A 27,766-nucleotide genomic window follows, 5' to 3' on the forward strand; every position below is an offset into this window, starting at 1 on the left:
GCGTCAGGCGGCGAGGACGCAGACGAGAGCCGATTTAGGGCGCGCCAGAGCATTCGACGACAGGGCGGGACGACGCAGCCATCGCGCTCCTCGCCATCGCCTCTCTCAGGTACATCTTCATCTCTCTCTCTCTCTCTCTCTCTCTCTCTCTCTCTCTCTCTCTCTCTCTCTCTCTCTCTCTCTCTCTCTCTCTCTCTCTCTCTCTCTCTCTCTCTCTCTCTCTCTCTCTCTCTCTCTCTCTCTCTCATATGCTTGGATCAGTTGCTTTTCTTAGAAAAAGGCAACGACGAGCGGACAATGAAATTGCACGCATAGTGATTGAGTGCAATCTCGCATTCAATGTCCTAAAGCATGAGCAACAGAGAAAAATGGTGAGAGCCATCACCAATGTGAGCCCATGTGAAGGATGGAGCTATGTTACAAACAATGACATGAGGACGAAGAAGATTAATCAAGAGAAGGAGAGAATTGATAAAGCCCTTGATCCTATTCAGGCCGCATGGACAAAATACAGTTCCTCCATCCTCAACGACAAATGGAGAGACCATAGGAAACAGGGCATCATAGATATACTTGTTTTATGTCCACTCGACACATGTTTTTTGCGGGCTGTAGCTACTGGCAAGAGGAGAAGTGAAACAACTGCCGCATTCATCTACCGCCACATTCGGCAAGCTATCATTGAAGTATAGATTGTCTTTTTGAATTTCAAAGATGTTGCTTTTATTATTATAATTTTGAGTTCATATCCCTTTGAAGCTTTTCTTATCATAAATTTGAATTTGTGCCATGTATGATGTGGTTGTAGATGGGCCCATCAAATGTGGTACAAGTTGTTATTGACAATGCATCCAATTATCGGTGCACGGGCTGTTTGCTTAAGGTTGAGTTTCCTTCAATAATGTGGACTCCATGTGCAAGTCATTGTTCAAACTTGCTCATGGAGCACATCAAAAAGCTCAAATGGTTGAAGAGGGTAGTGCATAAGGCTACATCAATTGTCACCTTCACAATGAAGGTGAAGGTGCTTGCAATACATTGCGAGAAGGTGTTTGCGATACATCACAAGCACCTTCACAGTACTTGAGTTGAAGAAGCCTTCTTCAACTCGCTTTGCTAATATGTGGTTGTTGTTGGAGCACCTTTATGAGGTGAGGTCTGCCCAGATAGTGGTGTCTACTCTATGGAATGAGTGGGATGAGCATGAGATAGAGGGAGGAGGCAAAAGCCATGCAGCACTTGTGCCTTGATGAGCAATTCTGGCAGAGAATCCGTGGGATCATGATTGCCGCGACTCCAATTCAAGAAGTTCAAGTTGCAACAATTGCTAGCAAGGGCATGGCCATTCAGCACCCTCTGAGATCGACGAGGGGTGGTTCAAGTGGTTTGCAGACATATGTGAGGCGGGGCTCTAGTAGCACTCATCTGGTATTTGATGATGGCATCCCCCCCTTGCCTACACTTACACAGACATTGCCTAAGGAGCCATCATTTGATGATAATGATAGTAACCTCATCAATGAGGATAAGTATGAGAGTGTCTCATCATCCGATACCAAGGGGTCATCTTTAGACTCTCTTGATGAGCGCTCAGGTGATGATAATGATAATGATGATGATGCCAATGCATTATTGATCATTGTATCCAGATTAGCAAATTTCACTCCTGACTCTTGAGTCCATCGTGACTCGTCCAACTCGTGACTCCTATGAATAATAATGTATCATGTATGAATTCGTTAGCTTTTTTTTCTTACTAACATTGTACCGTACCTTATAAAATCATAATATACCATTTAGTACCGTATTTTACCATACCGTACCATATCGTACCTTTCATACTTGACAACCATGTCGACTATGATATTGCCATGATCAAACACCACTTATGGCCACACCTCTTAATCCCACTATCCACTTGTCTGAAAATATCTTGTGTCGGCCCTTCAACGAGTACACCATAGTTGCACTAGTACGTAGTACGAACTGGTTCGTACTATACAATTCATTCGTACCCAAAAACAAGCCCTTTTTTCTTTTTTCTTTTTTCTTTTTTTTTTTTTGGGCGTGGTTGTTGTTGGTGGTGGTGGTGATTTTGTAGCCTTGATCAATCAACCAAGAAAGGGGATGGAAGCTTTATTAGACTCCTCATACATATTTTGTTATGATTTATCCTAGAGCCAAAGGCCATACATAAGGTATTCAAGCAGTTCCAAACGTTTCTAATTGATGTCCCATGATTTTTCACAATATGTTAGTGTCATCAATAAATAAATTCAGCACCATTTGAGAATCACCAAGCAGCTTAATCCTATTGATTTTACCTTTGTTCACAGCTCATTTTACACCACCCAACCCAAAGCATTAGTACACATTGCTAATAAAACTAGGCCAAAGGATAGCTTGGCCTAATGTACCTTCTGAGAGTACACGAATTAGTGAATGTACCATCAATAGCTACTTTAGCCTTAGCAATGCCAAATAAACCGTAACAAAATTCATAAATATTTTACCAAAACCTTTGGTGGTTTGTTTGGTAATTGCTGGTCTCACAGGTCATTTTGGCCTCTTGTAGACATTAATAAAGCATCTCATGTCATTTCATCTCTCTCTCTCTCTCTCTCTCTCTCTCTCTCTCTCTCTCTCTCTCTCTCGCACGCGCGCGCGCATACATGCCTCTTATTTATATGATCATTCATGTATGATGTATCCACTCCTATATATGTACTTGTAAGTTGTAGCGCATGTTGTGCATGCGGCATATGCCATAGAGGTTTTGGCGTGTTATCCTCAAGTATTCATCTTATATATTCCAATAGCATTGCTACTTAGACTTTAAACATCTATTCTATCATCTATAGTTCGAAATAATGAAGTTAAATTTTTTTCCCGTACTAATATCGTACCGTGCCTTATAAAATCTTAAGGTACCATTTAGTTCCATATTTTATCGTACCGTACTTCTCATACCTAACAACTATGGAGTACACCTATAGATCTATAGTAGTGAAATTGCTTGGTTAATTCATACTCGGCCAAGTGTAGGGTGCTTAATTAGTTTGCTCATCGCCTTTGTTATCTTGGTAGGTCACTGGGCAACCGACATACACCGTTTGCTCAAATGCCCTAGCTACTTTAGGGTGGGATGCCTTGGGAAAAAGAAAAGAAAAAGGACTTAGGCTTGTTTACAGTCTCTTACTAGTTTCAATTTTGGGCCTAAATGGGGATGTTGAGCTAAATTATCATTAGCTTTAATTAAACAGTCCCAAAACTCAAGTTAATTAATGAATTTTAACCACTCTTTTAAACAAGAGCAGTTCGAGAGAGTTTCAATGTCCCACATGTAAACCCTAATTTGGGAGGCCCCAAACTTTCCATAGATAGACAGCATGCTCTCCCATTTAGCAAATCTCATTTTGCAAGTTTCAAGTGCTTCAACTTTGCTGCCCACACTCCCTCCGTGGAGGACATCTCAATCGAGGCTACCAACATTGTCTACATCCATCTAGCACTTGTTTCCGCTCTTCGTCGCACAATCAATACCGTTTTCTGCATCAGCCACATCATCTACAACTAGCGACCTGCTGAACTACTGCAATTGTTAAATGCTGCTATACAGTCTACAGACTGCACATCAGTAAATCTATGTTTCTGCTGCCAACAGTTTGCCACATCATCACTAGCCAGCTGCGTTTGCAAATCTCTCCCCCCTATTGCCTATCCAACATGGCATCACCTTTGCTGCATTTGCTGCGGTCTAACATCTTGGAGGCTGCCTTGTTGTGTTTTAAGATTCATTAGGAGCACAACACACACTCCAACTCATTACCTCTGCCTCGATCCTTGAGACATGAGAGTTCGAGGTACAATATTCCTTCACTATGTAGTGTGTTTGCTACATGAGCATTGTACTATTCATATTCATTCATTTATGATCTTCACTATGTTCATTGTCTCTATGTTACCCTAGCTCTAACTATGTTCTGTTGAGTTTATGCTTTGTCATACGCTTTTATTTGTGTTTCTGCATTAGGGCACTTATATACACCTATTAAGTTTGACTACTGATTTGAAGTGTCATCACACATAAATTGTACCAACCAGCCTGCATTTGCTGCTGATTCCTCTCCATAGGTCCAGGCATATGCTTTTGTGCATGGCATTTTTCAGCCCCAGGTGACCATCCTACTACCTGCATTTTGTAGCCTGCCCTTGCGTTCTACAGGTTCAGCCTCTATTTTGTGTATTTTACAACCATTTTCATCAAGATAGCCTGCCTTTTCATTTGGACAGCTTGCTTTTTAGCATTTTCTGCAAATGATTTTGCATCAACTACTAACGATTTGCTGGTACACCATACAACTGACTTTTTTTCAAAAGTAGATCTGCTGTCCAGTAGTTTACATTTTTAGTCTGCATGTTTTGCTTTATTGGACCTTCTTTGAATTGTACTGTTTGCACTAAACTCCTGGTTTTGGGCCAAGTCTTTGCACGTACCTATGTCTCTCTAACCTCTTGTTTTCTTTCATCTTCCTTGCATCTCCTCTCAAATAGCACCTCCATGTTGCTCCACAAATGAGAGCCTTGAAGAACCTGACTTTCTGACATGGATTGTTGTGACGAAAGCTGAATTTGTACAAAGTGCCTATGATACATCATTTCAAGAACCATCTTATATCCCCATTTGCCTTCCCCTATTCTAGAGCATACTCTGCTCTTCTCTGCTTCATCTCTAAAGAATCATCTTATATCCCCGCATGCCTTCCCCTATTGTAGAGAATATTGTCAGAAGTGGTGCAGCAATGGAAGCGTAAAGAATATGCTGAAATAAATGCTGAAACACAAGACAGAAGAAAGAATGAACACAGTAGACAGATGAGAACTCAGATGTATGCTCGGGAAATGGAATCCATATCGAACACGAGACAGCAGCATACAACGGTGAGTCACTGGCTGCGTGGGCTCCTCAGCACCGGCTCCTCTCTCCCAGAAGGATCTCCACTGATGGCTGAAGCACCGAAGACTGTGGAGGAGGAGCCCTATAAATAGCCACAAAAGTGGGGAGCATAAAATGCAGGTCGGCCAGCATTTAATGCTGAATAATACATCATAAATGGCCACTAAAATGTGCCATAAAATACTGCATAAAATGCCCAGCCTCTAACACAGACTCACACCATGAGCTGACTAATATCTGCTAACACCCTCTCTCAGATCATGTGTGATCGGATACAAGGAAATAGTACAATGATGGAGAATCATAAACTACACAACAAAGAAACACCAGAAGGACCATGGATGTCCAAGCGGTGAGTGGCCAGCCCACCACCAAGAAGCCTCGGAGAGTATCTGATGTCGATGTCGATCATACCAACAACACCTGAAAATAGAGAAGACTCATAGCAGCTCTCTGTGTAATGTCACCTATGTCACTCAGGACATACAAAGCCAATCTGCCAAACATGTCTCTGAACATGTGACCATGGAGTTCCCGCCTTTGGCCAAACCACCAAAGTGTCCCCTCATGTGAGCTCCAGACGAAAGCCTCTCGCTCTCTGTCAAGAAGAACAGCTCATCATGAACCCAGAAATCAACTCCAGTCTCTAGGATTTCACTGCCAGATACCGTCGATGCGTCAGGGACGTCCCTCTCTGGAACCTGTGCACCTGTATCAAAATATAGATGAGGCACTGCAGCCCCACCAACACACCCTCTCACAGTCCCTCTCTGGCACCGAGGAGTCATGAGGGATGACATCATGCCATCATTAGAAAGCAGCAGTGGAAGGGGCCATCAATCCCTTCCCACGATCTGTCGAAGACGAGCCCTTCCGCGTCTTGGCCGTGGCCGAGGCTGGAGGATCGGAGTCAGAATCAGAGGCAGATGATGACTCATCGGAGGAGTCCGCATCCCGCTTCGACGTCTTCGCCTTCTTCTTGGACGCCGCTAACTTTATACAATCCTTCCGTAGGTGACCTTTCTTCCCACAATGGTAACACTGTGGCTGCGACTTCTTCTTCTTCGAACCCCTCTCTGAAGCTCCAAGAGCCTCACCTGACCCTCCATACTGTGACGGAAGCCGTCGCTGTAGCTTATCTTCACATGAGGTGCACGGAGGGGCCATCTGGAGGAGGTAGAAAAGAGAAGTAGAAGAAAAGAAGGTCGTTTGGAGAGTGAGCACAGCCAAAACGCAACCAAAAACACCAAAAATAGTGAGTTCACATGCAATATAACCCAAGGGCTGACCAAAATAAGCCAAAAGCTGCTGCACAAAGTGAAAAAATCAGGTTAAAACTGCCAAAAACAGCAAAAACGGCCTGAATAATCAGAAAAACAGGCAAAAATAATGCTGTAAACAGCAAAACGCAGGCTGCAAACTGAAGAAACAGGGGCTAAAGACTGTTGCCAGCAGGTTGATGAAGAAAACACGGGCAGCAAAGAGTGGAACAGCAGTAAACGCAAATCTGTCCAGAAAAACACAAAACGCAAATGCTGAAACACTGTCGCCAGCAGCAAATCAGCAGTCGCCAGCAGAAAGGACAGCTGCCTGATCAGCAAGAAGGGTGTAAATCCTGAAAAGAGCAAGAAAACACAGCACAAATAGGTTGCAGCCTGAAATCTGATACCATGTCAGAAGTGGTGCAGCAATGGAAGCGTAAAGAATATGCTGAAATAAATGTTGAAACACAAGACAGAAGAAAGAATGAACACAGTAGACAGATGAGAACTCAGATGTATGCTCGGGAAATGGAATCCATATCGAACACGAGACAGCAGCATACAACGGTGAGTCACTGGCTGCGTGGGCTCCTCAGCACCGGCTCCTCTCTCCCAGAAGGATCTCCACTGATGGCTGAAGCACCGAAGACTGTGGAGGAGGAGCCCTATAAATAGCCACAAAAGTGGGGAGCATAAAATGCAGGTCGGCCAGCATTTAATGCTGAATAATACATCATAAATGGCCACTAAAATGTGCCATAAAATACTGCATAAAATGCCCAGCCTCTAACACAGACTCACACCATGAGCTGACTAATATCTGCTAACAAATACTATGAGGAAGACTATTAGCAGTCATGATTATCATGCCTTGTCATCTCCTACCTGTGAGCCTCAATCTGAGTTAAACAAGGACTTTATAGGAGCTCTAACATGTCTGTCACTTGTTTTGATGGAGGTATCTCATTCTAGAGCACTCGGTTTATTACCTTTCAGTACATTTTCTTCTCCAATCGGGATTTAGTGTGCATCTCCTGTAAGTAATTTCTACATTCGTCAATCTATCTCACTTGCCAAACATTGTCCACATTTTCTAGGATTTTTTTTTAGATTTTCTGACATTTTACCAATATCAAATGCTGGTCGGACTAGTATTAAATACTAGTTGGTCATATTTTGGCCCCGAATTTCAAGTCGGCCAGATTTGGAGGTATTTGGCTATTTATAGTCTCCCCCACTCAGTTTGCTGGTCATTCATTCATCTTTCTCATTCCTTGGTAGATGCACACTCCAACACCGTCATCTTCCTCCATCTTTGGTGCTGCCGTCATCGTCAGCCTAATCTAGTGCCCTCATTGACATTGTGGGCTGCCTATAGGGACTGATCACTCCTCCTTTTGTATTCATCATTCTTTCCTTGTTCAGTGCAGATTTCTTTCTTCTTTTCTTGCAGTCCCTGTCTATTCCTTTGTCTTTGTGTTTCTATTTCTTCTTCCCTTGTGCACTCTCACATGGTATTATCACCTAAGAGACAAAGCTGATTTCTTGCGGAGGAGACCACCCCAGATTGCCAAGTGGCCTTGCCACATCAGCATTTTTCTGAAAACACAGCTTTCTTCTTGAAGGCAATAGCTTCTTTGTGTAGGCAATAATTTTTCTCCCCTAGGCGGAACATCTACATCAACTTCCTTGTGATCCTATAGCCATTTCCTCCTATTTTGGGGCTGTCTACCACCAAAACCCAAATTTCTTGCGGGCTTGCAGGATTTTGAAGATGTCTTATCACCGTTTTGTGGCTTTGATGATACACATGAGGACCCTTCTCAACACTTCTCCAAACGGCGGCGAGATTATCATACAGACCGTGAAGAATGGAGGTCAGCTAGCCCGTTTGTTTAGGAACCCTCTCCTCCCCATTCTCTCCGTGTCTCACAAAAGGCCCGTGCTACTAGCCTCCATATGCCATCAATGGCACCCTCTATACAGGTACCCATACTTCCTTCTTTACCCAAAGAAGACCAGCTTGATGGTTCAAACTACTCGCTTTTGTCATATAAGGTGGAGTGTATCCTTGATACCTTTGGTCTTTGGGAGTTTATTACCCACCCTATTCCCTATCCAATGGAGGATCCCAACGTTGAATCATGCAGCTTTATGGGATCATCTCAACTCTAGAGCTCGATCTTTTTTCTTTTGTGAGGTTATAGGATTCTATCCTAGTGGTGTGCGAAGGTTGCAAAAAGAGTGGAAGAAGCTTGCTTCTTTGTACCATCAAAGACATTTGCCCACCAAATTACTCTTGAGAAAAAATTACGGATGCTCCATGTTTATGATTCTTCTTCCATTAAAGGATCATATTAATTGATAGAGATTTTACTGAGCTAAGAGTGACTGCCATAGATAACACACACACACAGTAAAAAGCAGTAGAGAGGAGAGTGAGCACGACACACTTGATGTTTGGTACAAAGACTAGTGTACCACTTTTTAGGTTTTGATAATATATTTAAAGTACAAGTGTAAGGTGCATTCACACCCGAACACGGTAAAAGGCACGATGAGCCTTTATTCCCAACAATCTCCCACCTAAAGGCAATGTGCCTGAAGGGAGAGAAAAGAATCAGCTAAGTCTATGTATGTACAAAGCTGAAATACACATATACTATCCAACCCCCATCGTCTAGTGGCAATGAGCAAACTGCTCAACTAGAAGACCCTTCATGAGAAAGTCTACAAGGTTATCATCTGTATGTACCTTGACAAGCTCAATACCCTTGCTATCAAGTACATTCCTGATAAAGTGATACTTCACCTATATGTGCTTTGTCTTTGCATGAAAGACACGGTTCCGTGCTAGCATGATAGCACTCTGACTGTCACAGTGGACGATAGGAACCTCTATAATACCAACTCACCAGACGTGAAAGCCATAAAGCCTCTTTGCATGCCTTCGTGGCAACCACATATTCTGCCTCTGTAGTAAACAATGCAACACACTTTTTGCAGCCTAGATATCCAAGAGACTGCTCCTCTTGTGAACATGACCGGATATCCTGAAATAGACTTCCTACGGTCAAGATGGCCAGCATAGTCTGCATCCGTGAAACCGACAATAGATGACTTCTGCTTACCAAAACAGATACACAAATCCTTTGTGCCCTTAAGGTATCTCATGATACCCTTCACTTCGCAAATGCAATGTCAAGACGTGTAGCAACCATAGCATACATCAAGCTACCAACAGCTAAAGCATAGGGTATCTTGGCCATTTCAGCCTTTTCATCATCTGATGTAGAGCTGTCATCTGCACTAAGTTTCACATATGGAGGCAATGGTACACTAATGGCTTTCCCCCCCTCCATATTGAAAGGTTGCAGAACTTTCGTAACATACTCCTACTATGACAGATAAAGAAGACCCTTTGATCTATCTCTAAGTATATGCATGCCAAGAATGTGATTTACTTCACCAAGATATTTCATATCAAAGCTATTGTGTAAACTCGGCTTCAAGGAGTCCAAGGCATGGACATCCTTGCCTGCAATCAATATGTCATCCACATACAAAACCCATCTCACCTTCATCACCATATCCTAGGAAAATACAGTCACAGGACTTTGACTCAAGTTTGTTGCATTCTTCCTTACAAATGTGCACAAATGCCTCGCAGCCAAACCCTCTCAGAGTGAGCATGCGAAAGTAGATTGCCCGACCACTCTTCGTGGGGTTGCCCGACTACTCTTCGTAAGGAGTCTCCCTCCCCCCCCCCCCCCCAAAAGACCTATTTAGTGACCGATTAATCAGGTGTACGGCTATCATAACAGCCTCTACCCAGAATCCATGGAGTAAAGCAACATGTGACAGCATTGTACCGACCTTGTCTTGAATGGTTTCGTTCGTACACTCTGCAACACCATTTTGGGGTAGACTATGAGGCGCAATAAGCTCCCTTTTAATCCCTTTGTTGCCACAAAATTCTTGAAAGGCTTTGGACACATATTCCCTACCATTGTCAGAGCGAAGGCATTTTAATGTCTTGCTAGTCTAATTTTTAACAAGTGCTAGGAATTTCTTAAATTTATCCAAGGCCTCGTCTTTCCTACAAATTGGATAAACCCAGACTTTGCGTGTAGCATCATCAACAAAGGTAATGAAATACTTCTTCCCCCCTAAAGATAATCCTGGCATTTGACATACATCTGAATGTACCAACTCTAAGGGTAAAGACTTTAGATAAAGAGATTTTTTGTGTGACATTTGAGCATGTTTACCATAAATACAATGATCGCACTGTTCAAAATCAGTATACCTCAAAGACGGTAAATTACCCAAATGAGAGAGCATTTCCATTCTCGAATGACTCCTGTGTCCTAACCAGCTATGCCACAAAGAAACACTTGGCTACTCAGTTAAGACTACATGGTCGCACACACTAGATACATGCAAAGGATACAATGTATCACTTTTGGACCCCTTAGCAACAATGCAAGAACCCTTACAAATTTTCCATTTGCTATCACCAAAGGTGGTGTGATAGCCTTCATCATCTAGTTGTCCTGTGCTTATCAAGCTCTTCTTGAGCTGAGGTACATGTCTCACATTATGCAAAAAAACATGGAACCATGCTGAAATTCCAATTTCACGCTGCCAATGCCTGTAATTTTACATGCATAGTTATCCCCCAAGTGGACAACACCGTGTACACCACCATTGTAGTCAGAGAACCACTCATGGTGTGGTCTAACATGAAAGGACGCACCTGAATCAAGTATCCAAGTGTGCATATCATCCTCAAATTCTGCAATCAATGCATATGCACTCAAAGAAGAAGTAAAAAGTACACCACCATCACTGTCATTATCATGAGTAACTACATTAACATCTTCTATTTTCATTGCTCTTTTTGGCAGGCTGGTTGTCCTTGTCTCAGCCTTGTTGGCTTCAATGTTTTTGTTTTTGCCCTTCTCTTTCTTCAATTGAAAGCAACCCCATTTGTAGTGCCCTTTTTTGCCACAATGATGGCACTCCACATTTTTCCCACAAGATTTGTTGTGTGCTCCGTTTTCAGAACTGCTCTTGTCTTGAAATCTGCCTCTAGCGTGTAATGCATTAAAAGACTTGTTTGCTAAGTTATGCTACCTATTGAGTTCTTCCATCAGCAAAGAACTCTCCACATCAGAGTATAACAGCTGAGCATTCGAATTACTCAAGCTGTCCTGAAAGTATCCCAGCTTTCAAGCAAAGTGCATAGCAAGAAAGTAGCTTTGAACTCTTCATCAATATGGAAATCCAAAGCAATCAGCTGACTGAAAATTGAGTTAAACTCATTCAAATGTACAAACATGGTTGTACCTTCTTTCATGCGAAAGTCCATCAGTTTTTTCAACCAATAAATCTTGCTGGCTGCACTTTTTTGAGCATACAATTCTTCAGGCCTTTGCCACATTGCATATGCTGAATTCAGCTTCTCAATGTTAAAGAGCAAGTTGTCTGACACTAAAAGCTCAATGGTAGAGTGAGCAAGCTCATTCGAGTCATCCCACTTGTCTTGTTCCATGTCTGCTGGTTTCATTCCCTTTGTTTTGATGGGCTTTACATGTTTCTTATGCACCAAGACATTGTAGCATTGTTTTTGCCAAATTGCAAAATTATGTGCACCCTCAAGCTTCTTAATGTGCAAAAGATTACTACTGTCACTGTTTCCAGCCATAATTTGCAGTCCCAAATTGACTAACCGGTCACCAAAGGCAAGCCTAAATGTGACACAAGTAACCACGGTACACAAAAGTACCAACCGGCAATGATCTGCAAAGAGATTTTCAGAAATAAAAGGTGTCTATTGCTGCACTCCTCAAGCAATTTCTGACACATTTAGAGACCAAGCCACCAGTTACATGTGAAATCCCCAAAATTTCACTGCAATTTCTGCTCCAAAGGCATTCCCATGCACAAATTTGACCATTTTGATCAAAAGCCCTAAAAATTTTAGACAGTAATCCGTTCAAATTGCATCAACACAAGTACCCAAATGCATATACCATGCAATTCTTGCACTCTTTGATGAAATTCTGCAAAATCCCCAATTTACCCGGGTTCAATGTGCTCAAATTTCAATGAAATAAAAGAGATTTCACTAAAATGTGAAAAGCCCCAATATTTCCTAGGCAAATGTGCACTGATTTTGCAATTTCTCAATCAAATTGTCCAATTCTTCATTAAAATCTCCAAATCCGGGAAAGCCCCAATTTTTCAAGTTAGGCTTGCACACTGTGCATGTGTGTGCAAACACCCAGTTGTGGGAGGGAACAAATATGAAATTTTTTTTTTTTAATGACAACATTGATTGCCAAATCGTGTGACCCGTGACCCGTCTGGTCACGAGTGACATGTCGAACAAGTCACCACCTATCCCATCAAAGCACCTGTTCAGCCCATCTCGTCCGCCACTTGGTCCTGGTCACATGCAAGTCCCGCATGACCTACGTCGACCTATCACTTGTCGCTTGCAGGAGGCGTTGACAAAGCTACCGCTCGTTGGTCCCCTACTCGCTACACCTATTGGTCCAACTACCTCTATCAGGTAGTCGAATGTTGACTCTCACATGCACCTGTTGAACGCTAACTACTGTTGCCGACACCTCTCACTTGAGGTCGCCTTACTAACTTGTCCAACTTCGAGAAGCGTGCACTCCTTGAACTCTGATACTAGTTTGATAGAGATTTCACTGAGCTGGGAGTGAATCCAACGGATAACACACACATACACACAAAGTAGAAAGCAATAGAGAGGAGAGTAAGCAAGACACACTTGATGTTTGGTACAAAGACTAGTATACCACTTTTTAGGTTTTGATAATATATAAGTTGGAGGATATAAGAGATGAGCTTGCATCCCTTGGCAAGATGATCTCTTTAGAGGATATGGCTATAATTCTTTTGACTCGGCTCCCATCTCCCTGATTTGATGTCTTCTAAACTATCCTTCATACATTGAGGACCTGTGAGAAGCTTCTATGGGAGGAGCTGGCCCTGCTTGATTTAGAGCATGACAAGCGCCCCAAAGAGGTTGCCAATGGATCCACCTCCACCAAATCTTTTGTTGCAAGTTCAAGAGGAGAGAAGAAGAAGAAAGCGAAGTCAAAGGCTTACCGACAGGAGAGTTCTTCAGGCTCTATAACTTCAAATCGGAGAAGCCTAAATGCCCATATTGTGAAAAGGGGACACATCTAGAGAAGAAATGTTGGAAGAAGTACCCTCACCTTCATCCAAGAGCGAAGGATGGAGCTAAAACATCCAAGCCTTCTACCTCTACTCTAGCGGTTACCCATGAGTCCATGTTCCTTCATATTGTTGACTTAGAGGAGCCTTCTTCAGTGGTTGCCTCATCTTTAAAGAGGCCTTGACTGGTTGAAAGTGGAGTTTCTAGACATATGACTCCGGAAGGTGATTTGTTTTAAGACCTATGCCCTTCTGAGGGTTCAATCATTGTTGGTGACATTGTATCAATGCCTATTAGTGGTGTTGGCACTTTGCCTTTGTTTCTCAACCGCGCTTTGAGCTCCCTTCCACAAGCCCTTTATGTTCCAAACTAAGGCTTTTCACTCCTCTCATTTTATGGCCTTACTAGGCTTGTTATCGAAGTTGTCTACCCCAAGCACGCCATTTGTATTGAGGATAGGTAAGGTAGACCGACGAATGCAGAAACTGCCCGGTAGATGCACAGTAAATCCCAGTTGGAGGACAAAATGTGTCACAAGATGTGGATCTAGAGCATGGCATGAGCTATGGAGGATGGAAGATGTAGACAGGATTCATGGAGACAGAGACACAAACAAGATCAACTGTCACACAAGTGAATTAGATTTCAAGATTGAGACTTGGACTCATAAACATAGTCTTATGTATTTGACAAAGACACAAACACTTGATTGAAGGACAAAAAGTACTATGGCATTGCATTGAAAAGTGAACCAAGTACATCATTATATAGTCTCTGACCTTTCTCCACTCTCTTCACAATGCATCTGGGTTTCAAGTCATCTCTTCCTGGAGCATACATCATTTGTCATTTCTCAACACCCCCCTTCAAATGATGAGTTCTTACAATTGCTGGCTTTTTCCCCCCCTACATGATGGCATGGCCCGAGAGACTAGCTTATACGCAGCCTAGTCAAATTAAAGCTTGAAACTTTACATCTTTGGTAAGGGTTTTCTTTTACAAAGCAGAACCACTAAGGGAAACAAAATCCACTATGGAAAAGATAGTTTCTTTAAAACAATCTGTCAAAGTTGTTGTTGATAGCGGAAGCATCTTATTCTTCTTCTCTTTCATTCACAAATTGATTCTAGTGGTTACCATTCTGCACCTGTTGTGCTCTTTTACGGTGGAAACATTCACTAGCTATATGGCCAATCTTACCACAATAATGACATGCCATCCGAACTTTGTTGTGCATTCTTGTTCTTCTGTTTATTCTCTTCATCAGGAAGAGAGTGCTCAATATCTTTATGTGACAAATTAGGTATATTTCTGAGAGTAGAGACAAGATTTTCATAAGGATCCTGGTTTACACTAGCAAGGAGTACACCAATGACTTCATCTTCATGTATTGTTTTCTTCAAAGTGGCAAGTCGAGTTTTAGACTTTTGAAATTGTTAATATGCATGGTCATTGAAGTGCTGTTTTTTATGTCAAGCTTATAAATCTGCATAAACAACTTGATCTTAGAGTTTTTGGTTTAACTTCCAAAGTGTCAGAGTGCACCGATGCAGAAGCGTGGAACCAAGACTAAGAGAGAGTGAACACAGAGAAGAGAGAGAGATAGGAGACAGTGAAACGCAGAAAATCTGCAATGGAGAATGCTGTATAGGAATACTGATATATACACGGGTGCAGAGAGAATATTTGCGTATGTCTCTGCCTTGAGGACCTTGATCTCCATCAGCCCGTGTGCTATCTGTTACCAGCAGGCTGTCTCTGTCAGATACAAGTGATCACAATGTGCTGAAGGACTGCAGAAAGGACCAAAAATGACCAGGTTGGCTCAGCCAACTGACATAAATCTGTCCGACAGCACAACCTGAACTGTCTGCGACTGCAGGCTGCCACATGGCACCTGCGCTGACTGCTGACGTGGCAATGGCGTGTCTTGCCTGTTGCACTGTCTAGGGAATGACATCTCTAACACCCCCTCTCAGATCCTAGACAAGGACAGGTCAAAGAGGAATCTGACATGTCTCCGAAGAAAAGCCTACGGAAGTGCCTTCGTGAACAAATCTACAAGGTTATCCTCTGTCTTGCAATACTCCACATCAATGGTCCCATCGAGAAGCTTCTCTTGAATGAAGTGGTACTGGATCTCAATGTGCTTTGTTTGGGCATGGAATACAAGATTTCGTACCAAGGCAATGCTACTCTCATTGTTGCACCACACAGAAGAGTAGGACAAGACTGGGGGCAGCCAAGCTCCTCCAACAATCTTTGAAGCCACACAACCTCACACGTGGTGGAAGACACAGCCTGATACTCCGCCTTAGTAGAAGAAAGGGCTACCATGGACTGCTTCTTGCTACTCCATGAGATAACACCTGCACCCAAGGTAAAACAATAGCCTGTAGTAGACCGCCGGTGGTCCACATTGCCAGCCAATTCGAGTCACTCCAACCTGCAAAAACAAGATCTGAAGCACCTATACGTGCTGGATAAGAAATCCCTAAGTCAGAGGTGTCCCCCTCAAATACCAAAGAATCCTTAGGGCAGCCTACCAATGCACCCATTTGGATTCACTCATGAACCCCGCCAAAAGACCCACAGCAAAACAAAGATCAACACGAGTGTTGAGTAGCCAAATCAAGGATCCAATCAGTTGACGATAGCGGGAAGCATCTGTCAAGGGAGAAGTTGAGTGTGAAGTGGCCTTCCAATTCAGATCCATAGGAGTAGCCATCTCAAAAGTCACCAAGAGCTCTTGAATGTATCTCTGTTGAGAGATGAAAATCCCCCTCTGAGACTTATAAATCTCGTGACCCAAGAAGAAATGAAGAAGTCCCAAGTTTGTCATCTCGAACGTGTGATGTAAAGCTATCTTTGTCTCATGGACTTTCTATGCATGGTCACCTGTAAGAATCAAATCATCAACATACAACACAAACAACACACGACCAGCCTCTGAAGTGTGCACATAAGGCTGCGGATTGGCCTTGGAGCGCCTGAAGGAACGAGTTAATCTTCTCGTTCCATGAGCGCGAAGCCTGCTTGAGGCCCTCAACCTGTATACTTTCCCATCCGAGGATCCAAAGCCAGGCTGCTACTCTACATAGATCTCCTCCTACAAGTCACCATTGAGAAAGGTCAACTTCACATCCAACTGATAGACAAGCCATCTCCTATGGCCGGCCAAGGCAAGAACAACTCGAATAGTCATCATACGAGCAGTGGGAGCAAAAGTATCATGGATGTCAATGCCTGGGCGCTCAGCAAAACCTTTAGTAACAAGGCGAGCCTTGTGCTTGTCCAAAGAACCATCACTAAGGTACTTGGTCTTGAAGACCCACTTGACTCCAATCACCTTCGTGTGAGAGGGACGAGGCACAAGGTACCAAGTGTCATTCCTCTCAATAGCCTCCAACTCTGCTTTCATAGCTTTCCACCAATGGTCAGACTGCAAAGCCTCCTTCACAGAAGTGGGCTCTCAATCCTGCACAACACGAGTCATCAAACAATAGTTAGAGCAAACAAGCTCCGTAGAATGGATCTGGTTCCTCCATGACCTCCGCGGTCCATCCTGCAGTTCCTACTCCTCAGGGACCCCCTCGATCCCTGAATCTCAAAGCGTGTCAAGGGCCCAACAAGGAGGACGTTGAATCTCTCCTCGTCGCTCTCCCTGCTGAAGACTCAGATACATCCACCGACGAAAGCTCCACAGGGGTGGCCGCGGGAAGGGAAGACTCTGAATCAGAATAAGAATCTCCATCAAGAGGCTCTCGCTCTAAAGAAACTATCTCAGGAGTCCAAATCTCCCCTGGATCTCCAAGGACAGGGTGCTCCTCACCCCCCTCTGTGGCCAGAACTTCCACAAACCGCACATCTCGGCTCGTATAAACAACCCACTTAACGGGATCAAACAACCGATAACCTTGGGACTCAAAGTGGGAGATTGATTAACGGGATCATCCTATCAACAGCCAAAGTGGGAGATCGATTAAGGATGTGAACTGCCATAGCCACTGTCTCGGCCCACAGAAACTGAGGTGTCTATCGGTGCTCCATCATGGTGCGTGCCATCTCAATCACACTTCGGTTCTTCCGCTCCAAAATGACATTCTCTTGAGGAGTATTGGTATTAGCAAACTCTTGATGAATACCCCTATCTGCACAAAAATGAGCAAACTCATTAGATACAAATCCACCACCCTTGTCTGATCACAAGGTCTTTAGTCTTCGGCCAGATCCGTTCTCCTCGAAGACAAGCCAATCCTTGAAGTGGGAAAAAGCCTCCAACTTCAACGTCAAGAAATAGACCCATGTCATCTTGCTATCTACGATAAACATGAAGTACAAACTCCCCTTCAGGGACTCGGTCCTCATTGGGCCACAAATCCATGGATACAAGCTCCAGAGGTGAAATAGACCGCCTCGAAGCTATGGTGGGAATCGCATCCCAATGCAGATTCCCACGAATGCAGGAGACACATGGCTGTTGGTTCACCACTATGTCCCACAAACCTCGAAAAAACGATCCTCGCGACGCCTTCCGAAGATACTCATAGTTAAGGTGGCCAAACCGAGCATACCATAGCTCGGACTGCGTGTGAGAGGTAAGAAGAAGAGAGGTAAGAGCTGTGGAAGACTTCAACTTGCAAATACTGTTCTCCTCATACCCTGAAGAGAAAATCTTTCTCGATCCACAATCAAGAACTCGAACAACATCACTGTCAAACTCCACCAAGAGGCCAAGAGAACAAATCTTATGGACCGAAAGTAAATGATACCCTAACCTGGCACATGCAACACCTCGGAAGTGTGGGTTCCACCGCATCCATCTAGAATCAATTACATCTCACCCCATGCAACAATAGACACAGAAGAGTTGTCTCCAATGAGAAACTGCCCACGCAAAGGTCGCAAATGGGCAACACCAATGAGAGGAGTCATGTGCTATGAGGCACCATTGTCCACCACTAAGTGTATAAAAGCAGCTGATGAGGGTGCAACCACCGCTTCAAAATCCTTCGGGTCCTTTTTGTCCTTGTCGAGACAACCCTTCTTCCAATGACCAGTCTTACCCCAAATATGGCATGTCGATTCTTTCTCCTTGTCCTTCTTGGATTTGTTGTCTCCTCCTTCTTCTTTTGGTCCTTTCCCTTCTTTTGAGAGGCTTGACCAACCAATGCGTCCGATTCGAAAGCATTCTATCCCTTCAATTGTTCCTCTTGTTCCAAGACCATAGAAACCAGCTCTTTCCATTGAAGAGTCAACTCCCGCCCTGATGCAATAAGAGTAGAATAAAAAGTACCAAATCTTGGCAGCAACTAGGACAATAAAGCGATCGCCATGTCTTTGGAGGAAATAGGCTTCCCAGCATTTTGAACCTGCATCCGAAGCTGCTGAAACTTGTTGAGGTGTTCCCAAAGCGAAGAAGACTTATTCGTGGACAAGGTCCGCATCTGCATCTCCAAAGAAACCCTCTTCATCAGGGTCACCCGGTTATACATCTGGTCAAGCTCCAGCCATATATCTCGAGGCCACCGTCAAGTGCTCAATGTGAGCTATTACAGCTATAATACAAGACAAAAAAAAAAGAACGAATCCTGGCATTCAGTTTGTCCCAGTGAGACTGGGCCTTGGTCAACTCCGCACGAGCATTTAAAGAGAGTTTGGACTCATCTCTCACCAAGGGCCGATTAATCTTCTCCATCACAAGCTCCGCCAAATCATAAGATTCCAAAATGGCCAACATCATCATGCATCAGATGCGGTAATTGTCACCATCAAGCTTCTAATCCGATGGAAGAGTCAAGAGGACAGGCACCTTCCGGACCATGATTGCCTAGAACTCCAAGTCGGTCTCTATAGACATTTTCACCTGCAATGCCTGCACAAACGCAAAAGCAACCACTAAAGACTCCAAAATGGCCAACATCATCACGCGCCAGATGTGGTAATTGTCACCATCAAGCTTTTGATCCGATGGAAGAGCCAAGAGGAAAGGCACCTTCCGGTCCATGATCACCTCGAACTCCAAGTCGGTCTCTGTAGACAATTTCACCTGCAATGCCTGCACAAACGCAAAAGCAGCCCCCTCTAATTGTGAAGATGCAATCTACTAGGGCTCTTTCCTCCGCTTCCCAAACCTTCTTCAGCCGCCAGAGGCGATGAAAATGTAAAATCAGCAATGGAAGGCCTAAAACACAGCCTTCCACCCCTTCAAACAGCAACAACCTGCAGCAAATTCACCAATTGCACTCCTTTCCCACACATCCACGCTCCCTTCAGCCTTGTTCCAATGCGCAAACCTCTCGCTCTCCCTCGAATGCTGAAAACGCAACCTTGTGCCACGCTAAAATCTCCTCTTCAGGTAGGTTCTTGACTCATTCAGTCCAATTTCACTGCTCTGATACCATGTCAGAGTGCAACGATGCAGAAGTGTAGGACCAAGTCTAAGAGAGTGAACACAGAGAGGAGAGAGAGAAAGAGAGAGAGAGAGAGAGAGAGGAGACAGTAAAACACAGAAAATCTACAGTGGAGAATGCTATATAGGAATACAGAAATATATACGGGTGCAGGGAGAATATTTGCGTATGTCTCCGCCTTAAGGACCTCGATCTCTTTTGGTCCGCGTGCTATCTATCACCAATAAACTATCTGTGTCAGATACAAGTGATCACAATGTGCTGAAGGACTGCTATAAATAGCAAAAAAGAAAAGGCCAAAAATGACCAAATCGACTAGCATAAATCTATCCGACTGCACAACATGAACTGTCCAACTGCAAGCTGCCATGTGGCACCTACACTGACTGCTGACGTGCCCTGCTAACATGGCGATAACGCGTCCTACCTACTACACTGTCTAGGGAATGACATCTCTAACACAAAGATCCTGTCAAGCTTATACCAAGCCTTTTTAGCATCTCTAATGCCAGAGATATGGTGCAATACATAGTCAGGTAGTCCCCAGGCAATGATGCCTAGCACCTTGTTGTTCATCTTTTTCCACTCTTTTGTCTTGAGCTAATCGTCCCTGTCTTCATCATCTTCCTTATTGCTATCTACATCTCTTGCATCATCCTCAAATAGATCCCACAAGTCCTTCCGCATAAGGTGGTACATGGTCTTCTCCTTCCAGGCATGAAAGCCTTCTCCATTGAACTTGGCTATTTGCTCAAGTTCTGCCATGTTGATCAGCTTCAAATAGCTGACATAATACTAGAAAGTAAGTTGCCCAAGAACACAAGTAGATTAGTGCCAAATAACACTAGTTGAGTATCGATACTATGCTTGAAGATTTGAAGATCTTTATGTTGACTTTGATGTTGCTGGTGATTTCTCCCCTTCTTTGTGATTTGATGTGGAAAAGAACTTGCTGAAAATTGAGTAAATCACCAAATCTGAATTGCAGGAACATCCTTGAGCTAAGAGAGGTGTGAAAATGAAGTGAAAAGAAAGCTTGAGATGAAATGGGTATAGAGTCTTGGTCTTCTCTTGAATCTTCATGGATGACTTCTAAGCTTACTCAAGCACTTCCAAATCTGTAGTGAGCTCCAAAGAGTGTAGCTCAATGATTAAAATCACTGTTGATAGCTTCAGTGAGAAGAAATTGTGAAAATATCAAGCTTTTAAGCTTTGGCTATGGCAGCCATGAAAACTGGAATGAAGGTAGACGTGAAAATGAGGTCATAAGCTAGCATTGAGTCGGACTGAAGTTAAGAAAGCTCAAGAGAGCAGAGAGGAGAGCTAGATTAAGCTGGGCCATGCTCAACTAAGCTCTAATACCATGTCACAAGATGTGGATCTAGAGCATGGCATAAGCTATGGAGGATAGAAGATATAGATAGGATTCATGTAGGCACAGACACATATAAGATCAACTGTCACACAAGTGAATTAGGTTTCAAGATTGAGACTCGGACTCATAAACACAATCTTGTGTATTTGACAATGACACAGACACTTGATTGAATGACAAAAAGTAATAGGACATTGCATTGAAAAGTGAACCAAGTACATCATTACATAGTCTCTGGCATTTCTCCACTCTCCTCATACATGTGGGATTCAGGACATCTCTTCCTAGAGCATACATCATTTGTCATTTCTCAACAAAATGCATTGAAAGGCAATAAATTGAGTGCTTTAGAATGATCTACCTTCTCCATCAAAACAAGTGATAGGCAAGTCAGAACTCCTAAACTCCTTGTATGACTCAAACTAAGGCTCACAAGAACGAGACTATTGCTATATGGTCTACACTATCGTATAGCCTCCTGTTGTTGCCGGTGATCAGCGACCATCATCTTCATCTTTTTATTTTTGTGTTTTCAGCACTTTTCTTTGTCGGTCATTTGCTTCAACTAGTGGTTATTGCACTCGGAGTGAACGATACACATCAATACCTCCCTCTGCTCACTTCCACAAGAGCCACCGGCTATTGGGCAGTTCTGCCCTTGAGCACCTTATACATCCTTCCCTTCATTTATAGCATTCATTCATTCACTTCAAAGTTCTCTCTCTTATCTCCTTGCATTTTGCATTTTGTGTTTAGGGTTTGAGTTTTGCACGTCACTATCTAAGTCTGTGTTTCAATCATGGTCATACTTTCTCTATTTCCTCAGTGCAAACCCCGCCATATCTTCACATAGTATCAAAGCCGATGCTCTTGTAAAGAGTATCTTATGGATATTGTAGAGGCTTGGTTTTATGTGAGGTACATGCATAACATGTAATTGATTCATAATGTCTCAAACACCTTCTTCTCGAATTCCACGATCTCTTATTAGGCTTCTCCATCATTTGATGTCCAGAGGAGGTATTATGGACTTGGAGAGAAAGACAACGACCCACCTTCACCTTCACCTTCTTTTTCTTCTTGTATTTTAGATTTCAATCTCACAAGAGAGGAGCTTGAAGAGTACTTGTGCATCACATATAGTCAAGTTTACACCCCTCCTACTAGCATTGCAACTACATCCGAACTGGTTGGTGAGATTGATCCCCTCTACAATCATGGAGGACATACAACATTTGGGACAGCTAACAACCCATCTTCTTCATCTCAACCCGCCCACTATCACATTCATACAGCCCCTTTCAATCATATGAATCAAAACCCCCTCCTATTTCTCCTTTTGGTGTGCAAGATCCAAATGATTTTCAATAGGTAAACTTCAATAGAGGGACTCTCAAAGCAGACATCCTTCATCAAGTATATCTACATCTTCTATTTCCTTCGAGCGTAAACCAATCTTCTCAAATCCCTCCCATCCCACCCTCTTCTAATCCACACCTCAATTTCCTCTCTTCTTCATTCCAAAACCTCCATTTGCACTTCATGTCCACATCCAGCACACTAGGATTTGGATCCTCCATCTCCACTCCTAGCACTTTCTCTTTCTCCACACCAGGTTCTACCTACCCTCACTTCACTCTTTGCACCATAGTACATCATTAGGGGGAATGCCACCCTTTAATGTGCCTTCCACAAACCCACAAGTGAGCACTTCTTTTCGCCTTGGGACGGCTATGATGGGCATCCTGCTCACTACTCGCGGTCACTCCCCTCCCTATTCCTTGACCTTCCAAACGTAGGGATTTCTATTCTTTGCCTATGGGTGCATTGTCACACACTCCATGGGTCACTCCTACACAAGGATTTTCATCTTCTACTCCACATGTAACTCTCTCTCCACCATGGGCCACTCATGTAGTCACCATGCCCATGCTTAGTCAATCCATGCCCAAATTTGGATCCACAGTGCACACATCCCAAATGTATGGTGGGCACTCTGGGATTAATTCTAAAGTGCACACCACTCCCCCACCCTATCACCCTATCCACCTTTCCCATCCTACATCACTACCACTATTGTTGCTATGGCCAAGAATGCCTTCACAGAGAGACTTGTTTCAATAAGTCAAATTTCACCACTTGGTTGAACTTCATGTAACAAGTGCCTAAATCTTAGGGACTTTGGGACATACTAGTTGATCTTGAGTCTCACCTTGAGCACACCTGTCAATGGAGAGCTCGCAATTCCACAGCCAATGTTAAGCTTGTACGCAGGTTGCTTCTTGCGTTTCACTCTCAGTTACAATATTTCCCCCTCACATCTAAGCATTGAAGTCATCTCATTGGCTACTATGCGGCACAAGATCGCACTCAGCATATCAATCTCAAATTTGAGCTTCACTAGTTTTCCATTGAGAAAGGGAATGATTTGAAAATCAAGTTAACTGAATATAGGTTGTTACTCGTCGAGTTTGCTTTTACCAGCTCACCGAAGTCAAACAATGATCAAGCTACATTCTTTTTAAATAAGTTGCCTGAAAAAACTTCCACTTCATTGACTGCATTATCTCACTGCCCCAATTCTATTAGTTCAAGTCTCAATTCTTGCATTATGCAAGGCTCCATGATCAAGTCCACAAGAAGTCATCCACATACTCTTATTCAAAGAGGGGTCTGATTGCTTTTTCTTTGAAAGGGAAAACTGGAGGTGTCAAGAACTCACAAGATGCGAAGACAAGCCAAAACAAGGATGACACCCCTTCCTCACATGGAACAAAAGAAACAATACCCATCTAGTAGCAACTCCCTTAGAAAAATAGGTTTTGCACCTTGCCAGAGATTGGTCCATGTGGACAAGGAGTGTCATACATACCAAGGCCCAAGGTCTTTCTCCTAAGAAACTTCAACAAACAATTCCAACTGCCTCCACTCCTGCTAGAAAATCCAATGGAGCTACACTTCACGCTATTGCCCCATCTACTCTACCCCAATGGCCATTGGACATGTGATACGTCAACAACCTCAAGAGCCTATATCTCCTCCTAGCGGAATAGCTTATCGGTTTGCTAGCTCCTCAGCCATTGCACTCTTTGCATCCATTTCTAGGTCATCCTCTTCACCTCCTTCTAGGACCACTTCTCCACCTCATCAAACATTTCATTGGTTGCAACTTGTTGTTAGGCATACATGATGGTGGCCACATCCTTGGTCTTTCTTTCTTTGGTCTTCTCTTACATTCACTCATACACACACACACTCATTGAATATATTTCATTTAGCTTTACTTTTTTGTTTTGTTTTGATTTGAATAATCTCACTATTACTAACCTCTGCTTCACACAACATTCTTATCTCTCTAGCAGGGTTTTTGTCTTTTAGTGTAATGCTAACATGCAGGTTTGCACCAGTCCCTCCTAGATTGGAGACATGGGATATGCACCATTTCTTTCATGGTTCTCATGGAAGTGCCTTCTACCTTGCTCTTCCAGTTGAAGTGCTTCATGCTCATCTTCATCTCTCATCATGGTTCTCTACACCATACGAAGACCGACATCAGGCTCCTCTTCCTCTTTCAACATCAACATCTAGGATTGAGAGGGGATTCCTACCCTTTCATGGTATTCTATAGGTTTCGATGCATCTTTGGCATCGGTCTCCCTCCCCCTACCCCCCTAGATTGTACATTCTCCTTTACATTGCATGATTTCATCATCTTTGTAAAGGGTGGTTGGGCAAATGAACAATTTCCCCACGGGGACCTTGTCCAAGTGGCACCTATTGCATATGCATTCTCATCATGTAGCACACTACAATGCATCTCATTGTGTAAAGCACCCCTAAGTGAATCTTGAGTTGTCTCCATCGGTGGTTCTTCACCACCTTACTACTTCATCACCCTTTCCCTCGTCACCAATACCCTTAAGTGATTGAGTTAGCTTGTTTGTTTTGTGATGTGTTGGATCGAACCATCTCTTTTCATTTTTCCCACAAGTGCAGTTACTTGAGAGGCTGCAAATCATATCTATTCTCACCAACCAACCCACCAAAAAAACACAGCCCAAATGCTCAGACTCAAGCTCGAGAACTGCTACATATTTGGACTTGCTTGGGACTCCACACGAGTGGCGATTGGATCGCACAATCACACATATGATGCAAAAAAGGGGGGGCTGATCCAAAACACAGCAGTGGCAACAATGATGGCAAAGGCTCTAGTGGGAACTTTCACAAAAACTGCAGACCAATCCCACAGACTGCACACACTTGGTGATGTGCTGACTGCCAAAATGACAGCAATAGAGGCCTTGAGGGCTGGCTAAAACCTGAACTGCAGACCAAACTTCATCCAGCGGACTGCATGCACTTGGCGATGAGCTGACTATCAAAATGACAGCAATAGAGGCCTTGAGGGCTGGCTAAAACATGGGCAATAGTGCAGGCTGCAAAACACAGAAGTTTGCTATCCTAATCAGTAATGCATAATCAGGCTGAGATGCAACATGCAACCATGGACGCATGCATGCACACCTGTGTGCGTACATGTGTATGTATGTGTTCCTAACTTTTCTAGCTTGTCACTTGAATCTTTAATGGTTAATTGCAATAGGATAATTTCAATTAATGATCTCTTCATTTCTTCCTATTGATCCTACCACCTAAGTGCAGAAAATACTCTCTTTCTTTCTTCCTTACTGAAAATGAGTGACCCAACATATTTGCAAAGAATTGCAAGATATAATTTCTTGAGACTACTCATTTTTTGCACAAGAAATAACAACCCAACTGCTTATAAACCTATCAGTAGAGCATCCATTTGACAAAACATGATACTTTGGTTCTTGTGAGTATTTTTCTTAAAAGAGAATGGTCTTTCAGCCTCTTGCCAACCAAGCACTTCTGGAAGTTGTTCAAAAGAAATAACAGGCTCATTTAAGTTTTGATTAGAATTATGGGCTCTCTTACAAAATCTAATGAGAAATCTTTGGCTTCTACCAGCATCTTGTAGCAACTACAGCTGGGTGTTTGCTTTTCAGCTGTATCCCACAATCGGACCTTAGGAAAGAGCCAAGCCCAAACAGGCTTTAATCCCACAGTTCAGAGGATGCATGTACCACCAATGCAACCTGCCAAGGAGATGGAGAGGCTCTTCTACTCACAGCTGTAGCCTTCCACCTTAACCATCTAGGTCACTGAGGATAAACACTTTGACACTGAATTGATGTGAAAGGACATTGCTCCTGCTCCTCACTGGTTCTTCAACTGTCGGCCCTAGGTGCCTCAGTTAGTGCAATCTAGAGCTGAAAGATACATGAGCTCTATCATTTACCTGAACACATACATTACCACCAAAAAACACACCCAGATCCTATGCTCGCATAGAAGAACTGTGGAGTGGAATTGTCAATAACCATCAAAGCATATGTCTTTGTCTACTAAGAAGCTTGCATGAGAACTCGAACCCTCGTAGTAGTGTACCAAAGCATCAAGAGAACAATATAAAAACGTAACTATAAGAAAAATCAACACCATTACAAACATAGTTCATGTTGGACAGAGCCAATGACTCTCACAACATCCCCAGGAAGACATATATACAGGAGGCGCTTACCTCAGCAACAAATTGCCACTCTTTAAGCTTCTTCAACTCCATGAGGGTACCAACCACAGTCTCCTTAGACAATTTTCCTGCTTTTCTGTATGATCGAAGGACCGGTACAGGAGAGCCAAGCTCCTTCATATCACCTATTATCGTGGCCCATTCCGATTGGTCTTCTGTATTGGGCTTTCTCCATCTCTGCGCCCTGGATGCCTTCTTCAACATCTGCATGGCTGCCGACGAAGGGCTGCCAGTGGTGGAAGATGGTTTAAGCTCAGCCTGTGGGGTTTCTTTCACAGCTACCATCATCCATGGGCAGCTTCTATGAGAGCTGTGTGCTGGGAATTGATGTGGAACAGGGGCCTTGGTTGCAAGGTCTTGCTCTGGATGGAGAATGGAGGAGGAAAAGCTGAGTAAGATAAAATGCAACACATCAGCTGAAATTGCAGGGCAAGTGAGAAAACAACAGGAGATATACTGAATGAGATAAATGCATCACGTCAGCTGAAAATGCAGGGCAGTGACGTTACTTGAGGTTGTGCAGCAAGCTGAAGCGAGTCATGATTGTAATTCGAGGTTATGTTCGTCGCTTGTATTCAACTAAAACATCCACATACCACCCACAGAGAGAGAGAGAGAGAGAGAGAGAGAGTCCCGCCTCTCGACGAACAGATAAGCTGACTAATATCTAGGCGACTATATAATAACTTGGCATTCTGAGAGAAGGGCTTGCCAAATGCAAATTGAAAGTAAAATAACATCACATAATTTAGGTTGAGTCTGGTCACGCGGAGGTAGAAAATGCTTGCTCTAGTTGTGGTGGTTAACGACCTAGGTATGTGACACTATGACTAGGGCTCTGGAGCGCACATCAAGGGACTTGGAAGTTGTCACGGTTGTGATAGTACTTCAAAAAATAGAGGTACTTGGGAAAACTCCCTTGA

General features: G+C 43.3%; 1 protein-coding gene across 3 annotated transcripts in view; it reads right to left on the bottom strand.

Moving 5' to 3' along the window:
• The window catches only part of LOC148012128 (Tetratricopeptide repeat (TPR)-like superfamily protein), a 44,930-nt gene extending 17,410 nt beyond the window's left edge, over positions 1 to 27,520 (bottom strand). Inside the window, exons 1-2 of one of the 3 annotated variants that reach the window (XM_087668867.1) lie at positions 27,353 to 27,520; positions 26,835 to 27,231 (exon numbers count right to left, since the gene is read on the bottom strand). In XM_087668867.1, coding sequence (XP_087524993.1) covers positions 26,835 to 27,231; positions 27,353 to 27,384 — 429 coding nt within the window. In that variant the 5' untranslated portion in view covers positions 27,385 to 27,520. Of the gene's footprint in view, positions 1 to 26,834; positions 27,232 to 27,352 lie in introns of those variants that run through there. The other 2 variants (XM_087668868.1, XM_087668869.1) reach the window with 2 other exon arrangements.
• Positions 27,521 to 27,766: the final 246 nt, after the last annotated feature.

The sequence above is a fragment of the Lygodium microphyllum genome, chromosome 27, assembly GCF_053477565.2.
Source record: "Lygodium microphyllum isolate KBCC chromosome 27, Lygodium_microphyllum_v1.1.10, whole genome shotgun sequence".
Taxonomy (NCBI): Eukaryota; Viridiplantae; Streptophyta; class Polypodiopsida; order Schizaeales; family Lygodiaceae; genus Lygodium; species Lygodium microphyllum.